At 43.4% G+C, this 16,797-nt stretch overlaps 1 protein-coding gene across 1 annotated transcript in view; it reads right to left on the reverse strand.

The window, feature by feature from the left end:
- Nucleotides 1-16,797, reverse strand: part of gabbr2 (gamma-aminobutyric acid (GABA) B receptor, 2) — a 144,216-nt gene that overhangs the window by 100,905 nt on the left and 26,514 nt on the right. Inside the window, exon 2 of the mRNA XM_077008730.1 lies at nt 6,497-6,634. Within this exon, the coding sequence (XP_076864845.1) occupies nt 6,497-6,634 (138 nt within the window). The remainder of the gene's footprint in view (nt 1-6,496; nt 6,635-16,797) is intronic.

Below are 16,797 nucleotides of genomic sequence, written 5' to 3' on the forward strand. Positions count from 1 at the left end.
TTCATCTTACGTACAGAGGTGGTCTGCCCAGAGGCATTTCAATGGGCAGAGTTGATGTCTGTTTATACCATCATTACACCACATGCACTGCCTGCTATATTCAGCAGACATATAATGGCTTATATTGTTGATTTGATGTCACTAACTTGTCTCTAAATTAGAGAGGATCTGAAAACCTGTGTGATATAGAGCACAAGTGAGCAAAATAAATTGAACCCACAATCACAAACACAGAATCATACTCACTGACTTCATTATAGCATCACAACAGAATATTTTTAATACCTTTTTCCCTGTCAGTGGGGGGTGTAGCCATGTGAGACATTCTTGGCAACCCGAACACGCTGCTCACAGACTAAATACTTCAGATTTTGTTTAATTAAACTGTATTATTGATGGATAGGCATAAATTATAGACTCTATTTATTTCTCCACTTCCTTGTTCACAGCATTTTTTCCCTTGAAGTAAATGAGTCATACAATGGGCCTCTCAAAATCTTATGGAACATGTGACCTTAATAGGGTATCAAAGCCAAATGCCACAATAAACTAAATCAACGCAAATCAAAGGAGAAAGTATAAGACATGAGTCCTTTGGGCTTGCATTCCAGACACTGTGATATACTGTGATGTACTGAAATGATGTAATTCACTGCCCTTATTGTACTATCTAAAACATATTGTATACAATAACATGATTATGTTTCCTTTCTGCACACATTTGTTGTCAGTCAGGAGCTTTAAAGGGCTTGAACATGCGAAATGCATTTATCTTCACTTGAGTTCGAACAGGCTCACAGACACCCCACGTTCCAGGGCTGGGCTGAGAGAACAGGAGCACTTTCGCAGTTTCACAGACCCCTGGGCAGCATGTAAGGGAGAAATAGAATCATAATTGCATAATGAGCAGATGAGTGTGTAACATGCATCTTTATGGGGGTAATGTAAGTAGTTTGGAGTAAATGCAGCAGTATTTAGTAAGGAGATTAGTGCCGCACAGCAGGGACGCTGCTAATATTGCTAATGAGTGTAAACTGGACACACTGCGGTGCAAAACGGCCCCAGGCTCGCGGCCCCGGGCTGGCGGCTCCTCTCGTAGGCCCCCTTATGAGTGCACATGGACGGCCCTCCTCCCATCCACTCTGCAGCCATTCCTGCACGTGTGTGCTCATCCATGTGACGCTAAACATATAGTTGGCTTAAACTGAGTCATAAAAATGGCATAAAGAAAAGCCACATTGTCTACGCAGGTGCGTGCGTGTACATGTGTGCATGTGTATGGACATGTATATGTGCCCTTTATGTTCTAACTAGCTGTATGATCCGCATGTACTAATTGGCTTCTTTAACTCACTCTCTGGGGGAGAATCTGTCTGAGTCAGACAGAAGCTTTGGCCTCTGTACCTCATCATCCTCACACTACCAGCCAAGTTACCATTCTAATGTACCCCATTAGTCTCAGTCCTCCTATTACTGAGCGAGGGGAGGCCACAGACTATTTCCTTTAGAAACACTCTACTTTTTCCCTGCCACCCACTGACTCTCGTAGAATAGGCACTATATGGGCCATTCCAATTGAAATGCCATACACACACACGCATGCACACATGCATACACACATACACACACACACACACACACACACACGCACACACACACACACACTGCTGCCATACCTCAACCTATGAAATATGGATATAGAAAAAGGCCACATGTTTTATGTAGGAGTTTAGAATGGTGCTCGAAGCGATAGAACAGGTTTACCGGAGAAGCTGGGAGACAATGCAGGTGCGATTTCTCATTATAAACAATTCTGACTGATGAAGGAAACAACAACAAGTTGAGGAAAAACCAGAAAGAATAAGACCTCAATGTCCGGCCGACTCTAAATCCAGCCACGCCAGACTGGCTTTGATTCCCTTCTCTTCCATCTCTGCTGCTTGTGGGGTTTCGCTCAGTGTGGCATCAAGCCTGGTGGTGATTAGAGGATTGCAATGCCACAGTCATTTGAGCAGAAGAACACCGAAATCATGTCCCGAGCTGAGAAAGCACAACCAGCCAGCCTCAGTGAGGGAACACCAGGGCCTCTGGACACCAACATGCCTGAAGGAAGCCATCCACACCAGAGCTATGTGCATCAACCACCATTTAGCACGTGCAGTAGAAGAGAATATCGTTATTACACAAGCACAACAAAACTGGAATTGGAACTGAAGCTTCTTTGTACACACACACACACACACAATTACAAGAGTACAAATATAAACTAAATATTGTGTAGTGCAGTAAAATATGAGTAGTTGAAAGTCATCAGCTGTGTGCAGATCATTTACGGCACCAAACAACTAAGAAGAAGTTCAACTGAGAGCCTCACATACACATCTAAAAACACATGTTTGGGAATATGGAAATGCTTGACAAGATGTTTAACCATGATACCGATTGTAATGAGATATTAAGGACTTTATGCTAATAGCTATTATATGCCAGGGATGAAGAAAGCAGTGTGCCAATGCTAGCCAAAGTTCCATAAAAGCTATAAAATGCATTTCTGGCACTCAATGAGTGCAGACAGGATCGATCCTCAATAGAAAATCATTCTTGGATCAGGTCAAGAAGGCCAATTCTTCCATAAAGTAATGAAGTAGCGATTAGATCATCTACAGTATATGAACCTCTGCCAAGTGGCAAACACAATACGATATGAGAAAGATAACTGAAATGACCCCCAAATAGCCAGAAATAGGGCTCTATTTCTGCACTGCTCTGGTTGTGTTTTCTGATTGCTCTCTCGTTCCCCTCTCTTCACTTTCACACTGTTTCTTAACAGATCTCATAGTCTGTGTCACCTCTACAGTCTGTCTGTACGGACTTCTCTCAAACTATCTCTCTTTATCACATAGCGTTTGGAGAGCTAGGTTGTTCCACCACGTTATGTTATACAAAGCGTGTAAGAACAGAGCCGGTAGGCTAAGTGTGAATCTCGCTAAAACCATGCTGAGGCATCCTGGGACATGAGTCACAATCAGGATGTGAGAGATCAGCTTCTGGATCAGTCGTTACATAAATCTGAGGGCAGATGGTGCCTGCAAACTGATCACTGCAGCACGCGGCAAGACTGTGTGCGTGCGTGCGTGTGTGTGTGTGTGTGTGTGTGTGTGTGTGTGTGTGTGTGTGTGTGTGTGTGTACGTGCGTATGTGCATGCATTGATATTTTCAAAGCTTCATGTGATGTCTCAAGATAGGGGACTAAAATTCCAACTCCAGCATTAATTTTAAATTTAAAAGCATCATCTGATAATATCATATTTTTCATAACATTTTTTGACACTGTGCCTATTCTGACTGAATAGCATACAGAACATACAACTAAATCAAAACAAACACACCTGCCATACACCTGAACACAGGTAATGTGATGGAACATATACATGAACGATGCATTCTGAACGATGTCCTCTCCAGTTTCCGTTCAGTTCTCATTAACGAGAAGCCAGCCGGCGCACATGCTTTATTGAACTCACTGGGGAAAAAGCTTTTAAGATGCATTTACATTTCCTTGATCATCTTAGAGTGCCCGTTCCCAAGCATATGAATGACCCTGGAGCAGGTTGCCCAGCCCTGCAGCTGACATCAAAGTGTGTGCAGGCAGCCGCAATGGTGGCAGTCTGGATCCGGCTCCAGGGCACCAGGGCACCAGGGCTCTGCTCACAAGGAGAGCTCACTGGCTTCAGAGTCCAGCCATCACTGGATCTCACTCAGTTCAGCATACTTACAGAGACCAGGGCCTACAAAACCATGTAGAAATCCTAATCCCCCCCACAAGGTCTATGCTGAGGTTGAAGAGGAAATTCTTAGGAAGTAGCATACCGCAAATGATTCGTTTTAGCTAGCTAGCTGTTTTAGCTAGCTGTTTTGACACAAGTGCATTCACTGAACTGCGTCTGCTTCATTGCTTTCTCTTTTCCCCATTTTCTTCTTTCTCTTTATTTTTTATTTATTTATTTCACCTTGGCTGCACTGTCACCAAATTCAACACCTGTGCTGAGCTAATCATGACTGTGTGCGTTTGCAATTCTCGAAACCTTTGTTAACAGTTGATATTAAACAGAAAACAGCAAGCAAAAAAAAAAAAAAAAACACTTCACACATGCAAGTGCTGAATATGCTTTATGAGCTTCACTGACCTGACAAACTGCCTGGCCCACAGTACCACAGCACATAAATACCTCCAAGGTTATTTATTATTTTAGTGCACGAGCATTAAACGATTATAGTATTTAAATGCACGACTTTAATGGCAGTGGTGAAAATGCTGCATTCCTCTATCTGGTTGTGGTTGAAATAGTTAATCTAACCTGATCGTGTAATTATCTTAAATACATTCAATATGCTTGCCTCGACATGTGGTTGCTAGTAGCAACAGATGTGCTGTATGTCCTATAGCAAATTATTTTGCATAACATTCTTCATCCATTATACGGAGTTTGCTTAGCTTGGTCTTTAACTGACATATTTCTAAGCTTATTGATCTAGTAATACCAGCAGTAGTTACACATTTAGTTAACACACTTAAGTAAGGTTAATACATTTCAAATACACTTTCATCATTGAATAAGATTGTGCTATGGTTCTATCCATTACAGTATAAACTTACCAACAAAATTGAATATATAGGTTTGTCAACTGTATATACAGACTCTTATTAATAAGATGTAGCATCTGTATATCTGAGACAAGGTAATAACAGCAAATTAATGAAAATGGGATCACGTGTGTGTGTGTGTGTGTGTGTGTGTGTGTGTGTGTGTGTGTGTGTGTGTGTGTGTGTGTGTGTGTGTATACAGCTTTTTTTTTGTAGTAAGGAACCTCAATGTGTGCATCATTTAAACCACCATTTTATCAGAAGACAAATTAACATTGTCTTACAGACAAGGTCACCATTTCCATCTCATTAACAACGACAAGCGTGACCTATGTAGAGTGTGCTTATAATTACACATAAAGACATAATGTAGCAGTGATAGTGTTAGCAGTTTGTAATGGGTCAATGATGCCAAAACCACCTTCCTTCTTTGTCCTCTCTCTGATCCAAAAGATCACTGTCACATAAATGGGTAAATTTTGTAGGTTCTAAGAAAGGATGAAATGTCGGCACTGACTGTAATCATTCTCTTACAATCTGGGTGACATTAAATTTAATTCTAAGCCCTAGATGGGTTTCCCCACTGCACAGTGCCATAACTGCAGAGTTTTGTAGAGTTGCTAAATGACAACTGATGATTTCAACACCAGAAAAGCTGGGTAGCTTCATTTTAGCTTTGTGCTCTTATTAATGCACGTGAAGAATTCAGTCCTGCTTTACAATATTGAACCTTTCTACTGAAAAGGCCTGTCTGCCTTTTCATTCTGAAGATAATTTATAGATAATTTAAGCCTTGCTGATTATATTTTTAAAAAATGAATCTCTAAATAAATCAGTCAACCAACCAACCAACCAAATAATAAACCCATCAACCAACAAATCTCTCTCTACTGAGTTCATCTCTCTATTTAGGATCATCAGTGTAATTGATAATCATGTTGATCTAAGCATCTATTACAATGGTGCTCACACCACCATTGGTGCTACTTGTGCAAAAGAGTGACGTGTCCTGGGTCTCAACCCTGGTTTCCGTACTGTAGAAGTGCTAACGTGGGGTCAAACATTTCCTGAAGGCACACTTGTGAAAGCAGGGGCACAACTCATTTCAGCTATATAAATGTATGGAGTGGCACCATTCAACAAGCTACACTTCCCTAACTCCCTTTCTGCCTCTTGTAAGTGTCTTTCATTAAACATAATGACTTGACCCATCAACCAAGCTTCAGATCAAACATTTGTATGTGATTTAGCACTCCCCTCAAATGTGTTCTTTAATTAAAAATAAAGGTAGCCTGCAGTATCATAGGGCGGTGAGTTGATGCTCAGCTTCGATGATGCAGGATAGTGCTTCCCCTTAACGCTCAGCTTATCTTCTCTTGTGAAATGGATCGGCCATGCATGGACTAAAGAAGGCTAATTACAGATTCACTCTGCTGATGTTAATGGAAGATTAATCCACAAGTTAGGACATCTAAGAGTCGGTCCCCCTTTCTAGTCCCCTAGGAGGGCCAATCAATTGGAGAAGTAAAAATGCTGGTAGTTCAGCCAGTGCTCCATCACTGGCATGCCACCCATTACAACAACCTCCACCACGTGCCAGCCACCGGAGCTGGGTAGCGGTGCCACAGCTGCGGGTGAAAGCTGGTAAAGTGACAGAGAATCCTCAGAAAGCTCCAACCACAGTTGTCTTCAATATGAACACCTGCATCCTAAACTGTTTGACTTTCATTCAGTAAAGAGCTTTGCTGTGAGGGTTGGTGTACAGGGTGTTAATTCTACACGGTGCTCCATACAAATATCACAAAGCAATACTCAACTGCAACATTAATGAATCATTGTTTTTACTCTTACCTGCACCAAGTTCCATCCCTCTAATGACTCGGCGATTATAGACGTCACTGACGGACACACTCCTCCGAAGATCATTAGATGTTTGGGACCATAGCAGATCGCATCGAAGAATGCTCGTAATCCCTTTGCATTGTCACACTGAGGATAGAGGAAAAGAGGGGGAAATGTAACCAATCACAGTGCTTGGCCTTCATACTCATCTTTAGTTTCAAGACGTATGCTTTTGGTTAGAACATGAACCAGTTCTTATCATTTAATCTCTAAGCCTTTTTTTTTTTGACATGTTAATTAGTCAGTGTCTGAATCTTGTCTCTTCAGAATATGGATGCTAACTTTTGTGGTAAATAGTGAAGCACGAAATTCAACTTTCTAGGAAGTCAAAACCTTCACTTTCTGAGTGTGTAGGGCCCAATGTTCTTTACAAGAGACCTAACTCACTGCTGCAGTGTGCAGCCATTTCATGTCACCATGGCAACACACCATGGCTCTATGGAAATGCTAGCAAAAGATGGAGTAAGGACTATTGATTGCAGTAACCAGTTTTCTTCTGATTTTCCATTTTGTAATGATATTCTGATCCTTGTAAACACTTGCAAAGGTCAATTATTGGCACACAGCTAGATCTAACTGACTCCTGATCGTGAACTCACTCAGACACTGACACTACCAAACAACGTGAGCTTCTGATTTGGACATTAATCCCTGCCCAGATTTGACTGCCAAGGTCTTTATAGAAGAGAAAGTGACATCATTCCTGCAGTATGAACTCGGTTTGCTAAATATTTACCCAAAGAAGTACATAGGGTTCCATTTAGGTTTTTTGCCTACAAACACTTATTTAGTCTTACAAAGGACTAAAATAGAAAATAGTTGCATTTTTTAAATTGTCAAAAATTCATTGAATACTGCCCAAGGATTACTTGAGGGATGTGATTGTAAAAAGACCATCCATCTTGTGAACTCTTCTTCATTTGACCCCTTTAGAAGGGGGACATGATGGGGAACAACACTGTTCTTGTTAACTGGAGGTGTGATGGTGGAACGGGGGACAGCACGGCACACTACAGCCCTGGAGTTTCCACAGAGCTCCGGAGGTCTGCTGGACTAACAACACGTCCTTTGTAACAGTGGCAAAACCCAGACAGTGAAAACAGGTATTGCAATGCAGGGTTACAGCAAACACACAAGACCGCACAGTCCTCAAAGAATACTGCTGAGGACCCATGATATTCAGCTTACTGCTAAACATGCCGTGTAAATAAAAGAACAGGTCAGTTGTCACAGTGTGTTTTTAGGAAAGAAAGAAAGCTGAACAATTATTACTGTTATAACAATAGCTGAACAATGCAAAACTGTTTATGTGTGAGAAATTCCTCATTTTGTCACTTGATCTTTCCAGAGTTAGCTTAATTAGCACATCAAACACAAAACAATGGCAATATTTGCGCATTGTCACAAGACAGCCCATTCTGAGCTGCTAGCCCAACATACCCACCCCACCTCCTTGTCAAACTGTAGTAAAGGCCTGTTGCCACCACACAAAGAATGATGACAGAACACATTCTCACCAGGCACAAGCAGGCACACACCAGCCAGTGTACTTCTGTATCAAAAATAGAAATGTTAAAAATAGAAGTGGGTGTATGAAAGGAAATACGAATGTGATGGTGCGCTGCAGGACGGTGGTGGTGTCCATATTGCTGAGTAAAATTAGCAAGCTTTTAAAATAGCTCATTTGCATATTATCCCCATATTTGCCTAATTAAAGTCCTTTGCTGTTCTATATTTACTTTCACCTTAAATTAATTCTGTTCTGACAATACATCAGCAGTGGAATTCAGCAAACACAGAAGGTCTTGCACTATCTAAAAGGTGCCTCATTTACAGAATAGAGATGTTTATAATTATAAATTATATAAATAAACTATACATTTTTCAGTGACCTGCTACTAAAAGGAATAAATTAACTTGTTAATTGTGTGGCAGAGTTTAAGATAATTATGCTGTCATCATCCGTAAGGAAGGTTAGGAATATGGCTCCTGCTATAAATGGTAACTATGCATCAATCTGTCACAGATTTCCATGGAGCTGGAGCAGCATTCCTGTAAAATCTGATGGCATGCCAAGAACACGCCATGTGACACATTCAGTTCTTGGCAGTGTGTGCCACTAGAGGTCCAATCAGCGAACAAAAGTATAGCATTCAAAAGCATGAAAGGAGAGCCATGCCTCCACAGTGGAGCCATTTGCTCTGAAATAAAAAGGTGTTTTCGAGTGCCATCAAACACATGCGATTGTTTGCCTTGTAAGGCACATATCCAATCTGCCTAGCAGGCTTTAACCATGTTGCCATGGGAACGTGCCTCACAATTCAAACACTAAATGCAGAAGGAGCCAAGACCAGTACTGACAATTATATTTAGCAACGGCTGGATCTCACAATCATAAACCAAGTCATTAGAACTCATTACTTATATCCATGGGTAACTTATAGGAGACTTATAGGAGGTTAACTTGGATCTAAAGAAAAAGGCTAAACTGTTGATAAAATAGTCCACACCCCACAGCTTTCTATGAATCTGGGTCCAGTGTTTACTGCGTATGTGGGTCAAGTGTTTACTATGTATGTGGGTCCAGTGTTTACTGTGTTTGTGGGTCCAGTGTTTACTGCATATGTGTGTCCAGTGTTTACTGCGTATGTGGGTCCAGTGTTTACTGAGCCCATAATAGCTCTTACAGTGATCTGCACTCCTGAGGCCGTGAGAAAAAGTCCCACTCATTCATTCTGACCACACAGCCAGTCATCAAGGACACTGTATTTCTCCTGTGCAGTAACAACAAATGAAGTCAACGAATTTATATACTTACCCACATACTTCCATCATATACTGTACAGTGTACTGCAGCTCAATTAAAAAAAAAAACAAATTATGATGTTGTCCAAAATGAACCTTTCATCTTGTAATGAGAATGTCCTCAAGAGGATGAAGCATCATTGTATTTATAGTATCAGCTTAAATTAGGCCAGTGTTCTGCAGTGTGTACGTGTGTTACAGCTCTGATCATTTTTATGAGCAGTAATACTATGACAATAAATATGCTCAACATTGCTTATAGTATATTGAATATAGTGAATGATCTTCCTAAGCTCAAACTGCCTGTTTGGTATGCGAAATGACACACATATTTGCTCAGATTTGCTGTAGTACTGCTGAGAGACTCGGAGGTGACAGAGGCTAGGGATTATTAATGGAACTATTTCCATGGACATCTTTAGCATCATAAAATGGCCAGTCGTGGTATTGTGGTAACAACAATAGATAATCAAGGCGAGCTAACCATGATGAAACGGCTTGTTAGCGACAGCGCCGCTAGCAGCTGCACCTGTCCCCAGTCAATGGCAAATTACTGCACTCAAATAAGCAACCTGAGGCCCCCAGCTCAGACACAGAGAGATAGTGACACATATACAGAGACAGAAAGAGAGAGAGAGAGAGAATAAAAAGCAGAGAGTGGCTGCAAATGAGGAGGTGCCTGTCACACACAATCTGTTTTTTACACTGGGAGTTTGGTAATGGCATGTACAAAATTAAACCAAACAAAGGGTCGTGCATATGACACGCCAGCAGCTGTCCAGCAGAAACACCCAGACCCCCTGCTGCCCTCAGAATTCACACTGAATTCACAATGGTAACGACAGAGGTAGGAAGTGGGATCACAGCAGTGTGATGGGACAATGGATAAAGTACTTCTCAACAAACACTTAATAGGGTGTTTTAATGTGAATAGATCACAGTTTTGACATACATCATCTAGGTCAAGATACCTTACTATTATGACTTCCATTATGTTCAAATTAAATTATTATGCATGTATTCATGTAATCATAACCAAACCTGTCTTTTTTATATTTCCATATGGATGGTGAGGTTTATCCAGAAAGCAGCTTTAAACTCAAGGCATGCAAGTCAAAATTTAAAAGTGAGAACACTGAGATATTTTAGTAATGTAAGTTTAGACGTCAGAAAGCAAGTGATAAGTACACGTCAACACTCAGACAAATCTGAGTAAAGTTATTCAGCTGATAAAACTTAGGACCTACCAGATCACTGGCCCAGATACCTTGACATCTGTAAGGACGGCTTGTTACTGCAAAATCTTTGCACTGGTTGTGAATGTAATTATCTTTGGCTGGTCACAGAGGCAGCCATGGTGCATGGTCCAGATTCAGAAAGTAAATATCTTTACCTGGGATTTTTTTGCCAAACATTAGCTTTGCTAACTTATCAGTTGCACATGAATCTCCATTTGAAAATCTACCACGTTAATCAGTCATGAATCTCAGATTAGATATCTACCTCGTTTATCATCATGAATCTCCGTTTGAATATCTGCCTCATTTATCAATCACGAGTCTCCCTTTGAATATCTACTTCATTTACCAGTTAGCCTATGAATCTCCATTTCAGTATCTACATCGTTTATCCATCATGAATCTCCCTTTGAATATCTACCTGAATATTTTACCAGTCACGTCCCATGTGCCTGTGATTTACAGCAAAAAAAAAAAGTCCTCCTGAAGCAGGATAAAAGTGGATGCAATATTGTCTGGAATTTGAGGCTAGGCCCCACCTAATTCCATCCACCATCACCACCATTGCACCTGGCCTGCCAGCAAACGGCGTGATATAGAGGAATGCAGCAGTAATGGAAATGGGACAGGGATAGCACCAGACCTTGCACTGCTCTGCACCGCAAGAGCTTATGAATATAAAAGGGGGATATGCTGATGAGGGAGGAAGGGGCGTCAGACACAGCACTCGACACGGTTCTGCTGCGGCCGGGCGTCACCGTGAGGATGAGGATGAGGAAGGCAATAAAAAGTGATCACAGAACTGTCAGCAGAGTACAATACATAAGCGTTGGACTCCAAACAAGGAGACCCTGGTACATTTGTAGATCACTGCTGAATTTAGAGACTGTGAGCTCCACTCGTGCGAATAAATGAGCCCTGATTGTTATGACCTCAAAACATGGAGTTCGGGCTTTGGGATATTTGTGAGCAAAAAAAAAGAGAAAAGAATAGCACCGCTGTGCTTGCTATTGGGATTTCAGCATGAGATATACGCATGTTTGCAGTGTATGAAACTGAACCAGCCTCAGTGCCCTCTGGAAACATTTGTACAGCAGACCCCTGAGTATTGGCTAAGAGACTGAGTACAAATCAGCACGGCTGGCAGACCCAACCTAGTGCTGTGCACATTAACATCTGGAGAAGCAACACAGGAAACCTGAAGACAAGTACGGTGTGACGGTGTGACGGTGTGATGTGTGACGGTGTGACAGTGTGACGGTGTGATGTGTGACGGTGTGATGGTGTGACGGTGTGACATGTGACGGTGTGACGTGTGACGGTGTGACGTTGTGACGGTGACTTAATTCCTATGAGACCAATGGAATCGTAGACTTTGTTTCACTATGGCTCCATGTGGCCACAGCTGCACAGGCTTATTGGAGAGGTGATACGGGGGGATAGCCAAGGCCAGACTATCACCAGAGTGCCATAGTGCTTTTACATGGGGAGGGCGGGGAGGGCAACTTACAGATCCCAGCACCAGCCCCAACTGGCTGTGAAAGTGACAGCCAATTCACTTTGAGCACACAGAGTTTTTATTAGCAGTCTGCGCTGCCCAGGAGGCTTGAAGGAATAAGCGTATTACAGATTATTCTGCTTGGCAGCAAGACTTGCCATGAGAACATGCGTCATTAAAATTAAGAGGCAAAGGAAAACTAAAAAAGGGCACATATGATTTAGATCTCTTTCACTGTATCAAGGGAAACGATTAGAATTGAAAACTCTTTAAGGGATGCGGTGGGAATACACATTTATGAGAACATTACCACAAGCACATGCCAGATTTACCTAGTCTGGGGTAGCAATCTCTTTACAGAACGCCATGTAATATGATGCTGTGGAATATCTGTAACTCACATTATGCAAGCATGTAGGAAAACAAGCTATTAGTACACTGTTATGAAAATGGACCAAGAACAATATACAGCGTCTGCATAATTAGTCGAAACAGAGATAGAATGAGAGGGATTTCTGAGGAAAGGCGGGCCATTATCAAGTTAATTATTTCTTGGCCCGGGGTCCTCCATTCTCCCCAGGATGCTTCCTCTGGAGAAGCGAGGAGGGAAGGCAGGGGTAATTACTGCCATTTTGGATAATTGTGGTAATGCAGTGTGTGGTGTACCATCAGGGCCAGGATAAAAAGCAGAGATGTTCAGGCAGGACATCTCTGAAGGATGCATCCCGAAGCTCACATCTGATTGGTCCTTGGGAGGTTTCCGAAGCGTAGTGCACTCTACTAGTGCCCTTGTCTGCGGATTTATCATAGTCTTGGTGTGTGTAGTAAAGTGAGCTGCCCTACATGTAACCATCCCCAGCCTGCCCTCTTGCACGAGACAAATTGGTGAAAAGGTTTACAAATAGTTTCATAATACACTCATTCTGATCTCATCACCTACAATCATGGCGTTCAAACCATCAAACACAGAACAGTGCCTTACTCCAGGGACTGAGAATTGGAGCTGGCAAGCTCTAAAATCTCCAAACCATCCAGCGAGAGATTTGCCGCGCTGTCCAAGTCTGGGATACCAAAGCTCAGCCCGGAAGCGAATGCCCCCCTGAGCTCCTGAGGACAGACCCATGGCTGAAATCCTGAATTACCATACGTTACGCCTCAATTCCACTGGAAGGTTACATCCTGCTGGTGCTGCTGATCCACAGTTGTGCTGGGGACAAGTAATTACTCATGCTGGCACCCTCTCCGTCATGAAACCCAATTTCCCAGGCTTACTCTCCTCAATGCCTGTGCTTTTCCCATTTATTTCCCATTACACCCACTGCTACGATGTAGTCCATTAAGCATTTTGTGCATGAGAAAAAAAAATGTTTTGCAAGCAAGCCATACAGCAGAATTTAATCAGTCAAATCTCTGACAGAAGCCTCTCTCTCATGCAGAAACGCTGGCTGTTGTGTGGACGCTGTACTTCCAGATCTGGGGAGAGGCTCTTCACGTTGGACACGAGCTGAGCCCTTATAAGATGAGCCATTTCGCCATGTTGGTCTGTTGCTCCGGCCTGTGGAAACCTCGGGCCTGCGTGCCCGTAATGTCTGGAGTAATAGGTGTCGTTCATCAACCTGACTGCTCTGGGGCACAGAGCAGCGCAAAGGGGCGGACAGCTGAGTGGCACGGTCATATCGCGGTCCCACTGTACTCTGACTCCACTGACAACAATGTGTAGCCTCCACCCACATGGTTCCATCTGATGAGCTACAAGGCCAATCTATGAGCACACACATAGTTCATGTTTCCCTCTGTACTCTAGTAAAGGTATTTTGTGAGTATTGTAGTGTCCATTTCACAGGGTCTTTCTGACAGAATGGAACCAGTGCTAGTATACATGTTGTTATCCTGATGCAATAATATTAAGGTGCTTCAGTAGCGCAATAAGAATCAGTCATTAAACTGCATCAGATTACCATAAAAACCTTTTCAGAAATAGCCAAGATGAATGAGCCTGAAGTTTTAGAGCTTCCACGAAATATCAGCATGTAAGATTATATTAAAATGCAATGCTACCTCGAGTGTTTTTACGTTACATTACCAGCGCTTTACATTCCCATATATAGAATCCACTACCGGAAGAAGATTCCTCTTCCGTGTAGTTGCGAGGGGTCCATAGTCTATCCAGAAATGACCAGCTTGCTCATTGGCCCCTGCTCCATTCCACAGACAATATCTCAGGCTATTTTTTCCACCCTGCACACTGATGGTTCCCAGAGTTATCAGCAGCAGTGGAGACAGAGAGACAGGAAGCTGCACTTGCTAATGCACTGAAGCCATGCAGAGCCCCTGGGATACGCACGGGTGGAGACTCTGGGACACGCACAGTTGGAGAGCCTAGAATACACATGAGTGGAGACCCTAGGGTACGCACAAGTGGAGAGCCTGGGGTACCCACGGGTGGAGAGCCTGGAGTACGCACAGGTGGAGACCCTGGGGTAAGGGTCACATGGGTGGAGAGGCTGCGGTACACACGGGTGGAGAGGCTGCGGTACACACAGGTGGAGAGGCTGCGGTACACACGGGTGGAGAGGCTGCGGTACACACGGGTGGAGAGGCTGCGGTACACATGGGTGGAGAGGCTGCGGTACACACGGGTGGAGAGGCTGCGGTACACATGGGTGGAGAGGCTGCGGTACACACGGGTGGAGAGGCTGCGGTACACATGGGTGGAGAGGCTGGGATACACACGGGTGGAGAGGCTGCGGTACACATGGGTGGAGAGGCTGCGGTACACATGGGTGGAGAGGCTGCGGTACACACGGGTGGAAAGGCTGCGGTACACATGGGTGGAGAGGCTGCGGTACACACGGATGGAGAGGCTGCGGTACACACGGGTGGAGAGGCTGCGGTACACACGGGTGGAGAGGCTGCGGTACACACGGGTGGAGAGGCTGCGGTACACACGGGTGGAAAGGCTGCGGTACACACGGGTGGAGAGGCTGCGGTACACACGGGTGGAGAGGCTGCGGTACACACGGGTGGAGAGGCTGCGGTACACATGGGTGGAGAGGCTGCGGTACACATGGGTGGAGAGGCTGCGGTACACATGGGTGGAGAGGCTGCGGTACACATGGGTGGAGAGGCTGTTCACATGGTGAGCTTCCAGCACTACTGCCCCACACCCAGCTATCAGAAGCCCACACTCAGGTCCACATATTTTACCAGGAATGCAGGAAGCAACAAAGAGCTCCAGCAACTATTCAGTAATGTAGAAAGCAAAGCAAAAGCACAGGCCAGGTAACAGCAGGACACGTGATGCCCACCTGCAAAAGAAACACCATAGGACTTCATTTATATTTCATTAGGCTGCTACATGAGAGATGGTGACTCTTAGATAAACACACACACACACACACACACACACACACACACACACACACACACACACATACAAGTGACCACAAAAATTCTGCAGTGGAAAGAAATGGGCAATACTCATTTGAGGAGCTGGTGTACAACACCGTTGCTATAGTTACAGAGAGAGAGAGAGAGAGAGAGAGAGAGAGAGAGAGAGATGTCTCTCTTTATAATAATTTTCTTTTTCCCAGTGTCTCAACAGCTGGACACGACGTATGGCAGAGCTTGTGTAATGTCTTCTATTTTGTTGTGTTGTGCTGAAACCCCCAGGAAAGGCCACAACCCTTGTGCAGTGTTTTTGTGGGTTCTGTATGTTCCACATCAGTTGAACAGAATTCACACACACAGTGCTCACGACTTCCTGTTCCCTGCTCTTCTTCTAAAGAAAACGCAGTCGTCTTTGTGCTTTAGTCCGAATTCACAAATTACAGTTTCTCCCTCAAACTCTCCATCTTCAGGTTCACACACACACACACACACACACACACACACACACACACACACACACACACACACACACACACACACACACACACACACACACACACACACACACACACACACAAGGCTAGCAGCAGTTTGAATAGATTCTGTTTCTAAAGCTCATGATTCTTAGCAGCTGATCTAGGTCAAAGAACTACATTGCCCAACTCCTCCTACACTACAAAACTCCTCCTACACTACAAAACTCCTCCTACACTGTATCGGAGATGCAGCAAACCTTTGCAGATGTAAACTTCACAACTGTGTCTCTGGATGACTTGTGTAGCAATGTCTTACATGTTCTAAATAAAGATAAAGCGCTGGTGGTCTAAGCTATTCCCAGATTAGAAACACAAAGAAACACAAAAACAAACAGAAAGACAAACACAGGGGAATTATGTAACTGTATTTCTGATCCAGAATTCAGTATCTAACCTTATTCACAAAAGGGTTTATTCAGTATTAAAATGGTTGAATTTAAGGTTGTATTCCTCTTTAGGAAGGCACAAAATCTGAATCTTGACAGTGTTGTGGTTTCTCGTGACTGCTGTGTTACCCCAGGTGACTCAGGTCTAATGGTATTTCACTAATGACAGTGATCTCAAGCACAAGATCCTTTTGGCTCAAGCTGCTCCATATACACTTACAAGGTCACCTTCGGTGAAGGGGTTTTGTCCAATAGCTGAATAACACCAAATCTAAATTATTTTCAGGAGCAGAGTCTGACAGTTCTGACCACCAACTCCCTCTATTTTTACACTTTAGCATTTGGAAGAGCGGGGAGGTTGATCACGGCAGGATATGAGACATCGCAGATGTAGGTT

The sequence above is a fragment of the Brachyhypopomus gauderio genome, chromosome 6 (genome assembly GCF_052324685.1).
Source record: "Brachyhypopomus gauderio isolate BG-103 chromosome 6, BGAUD_0.2, whole genome shotgun sequence".
In the NCBI taxonomy this organism is placed as follows: domain Eukaryota; kingdom Metazoa; phylum Chordata; class Actinopteri; order Gymnotiformes; family Hypopomidae; genus Brachyhypopomus; species Brachyhypopomus gauderio.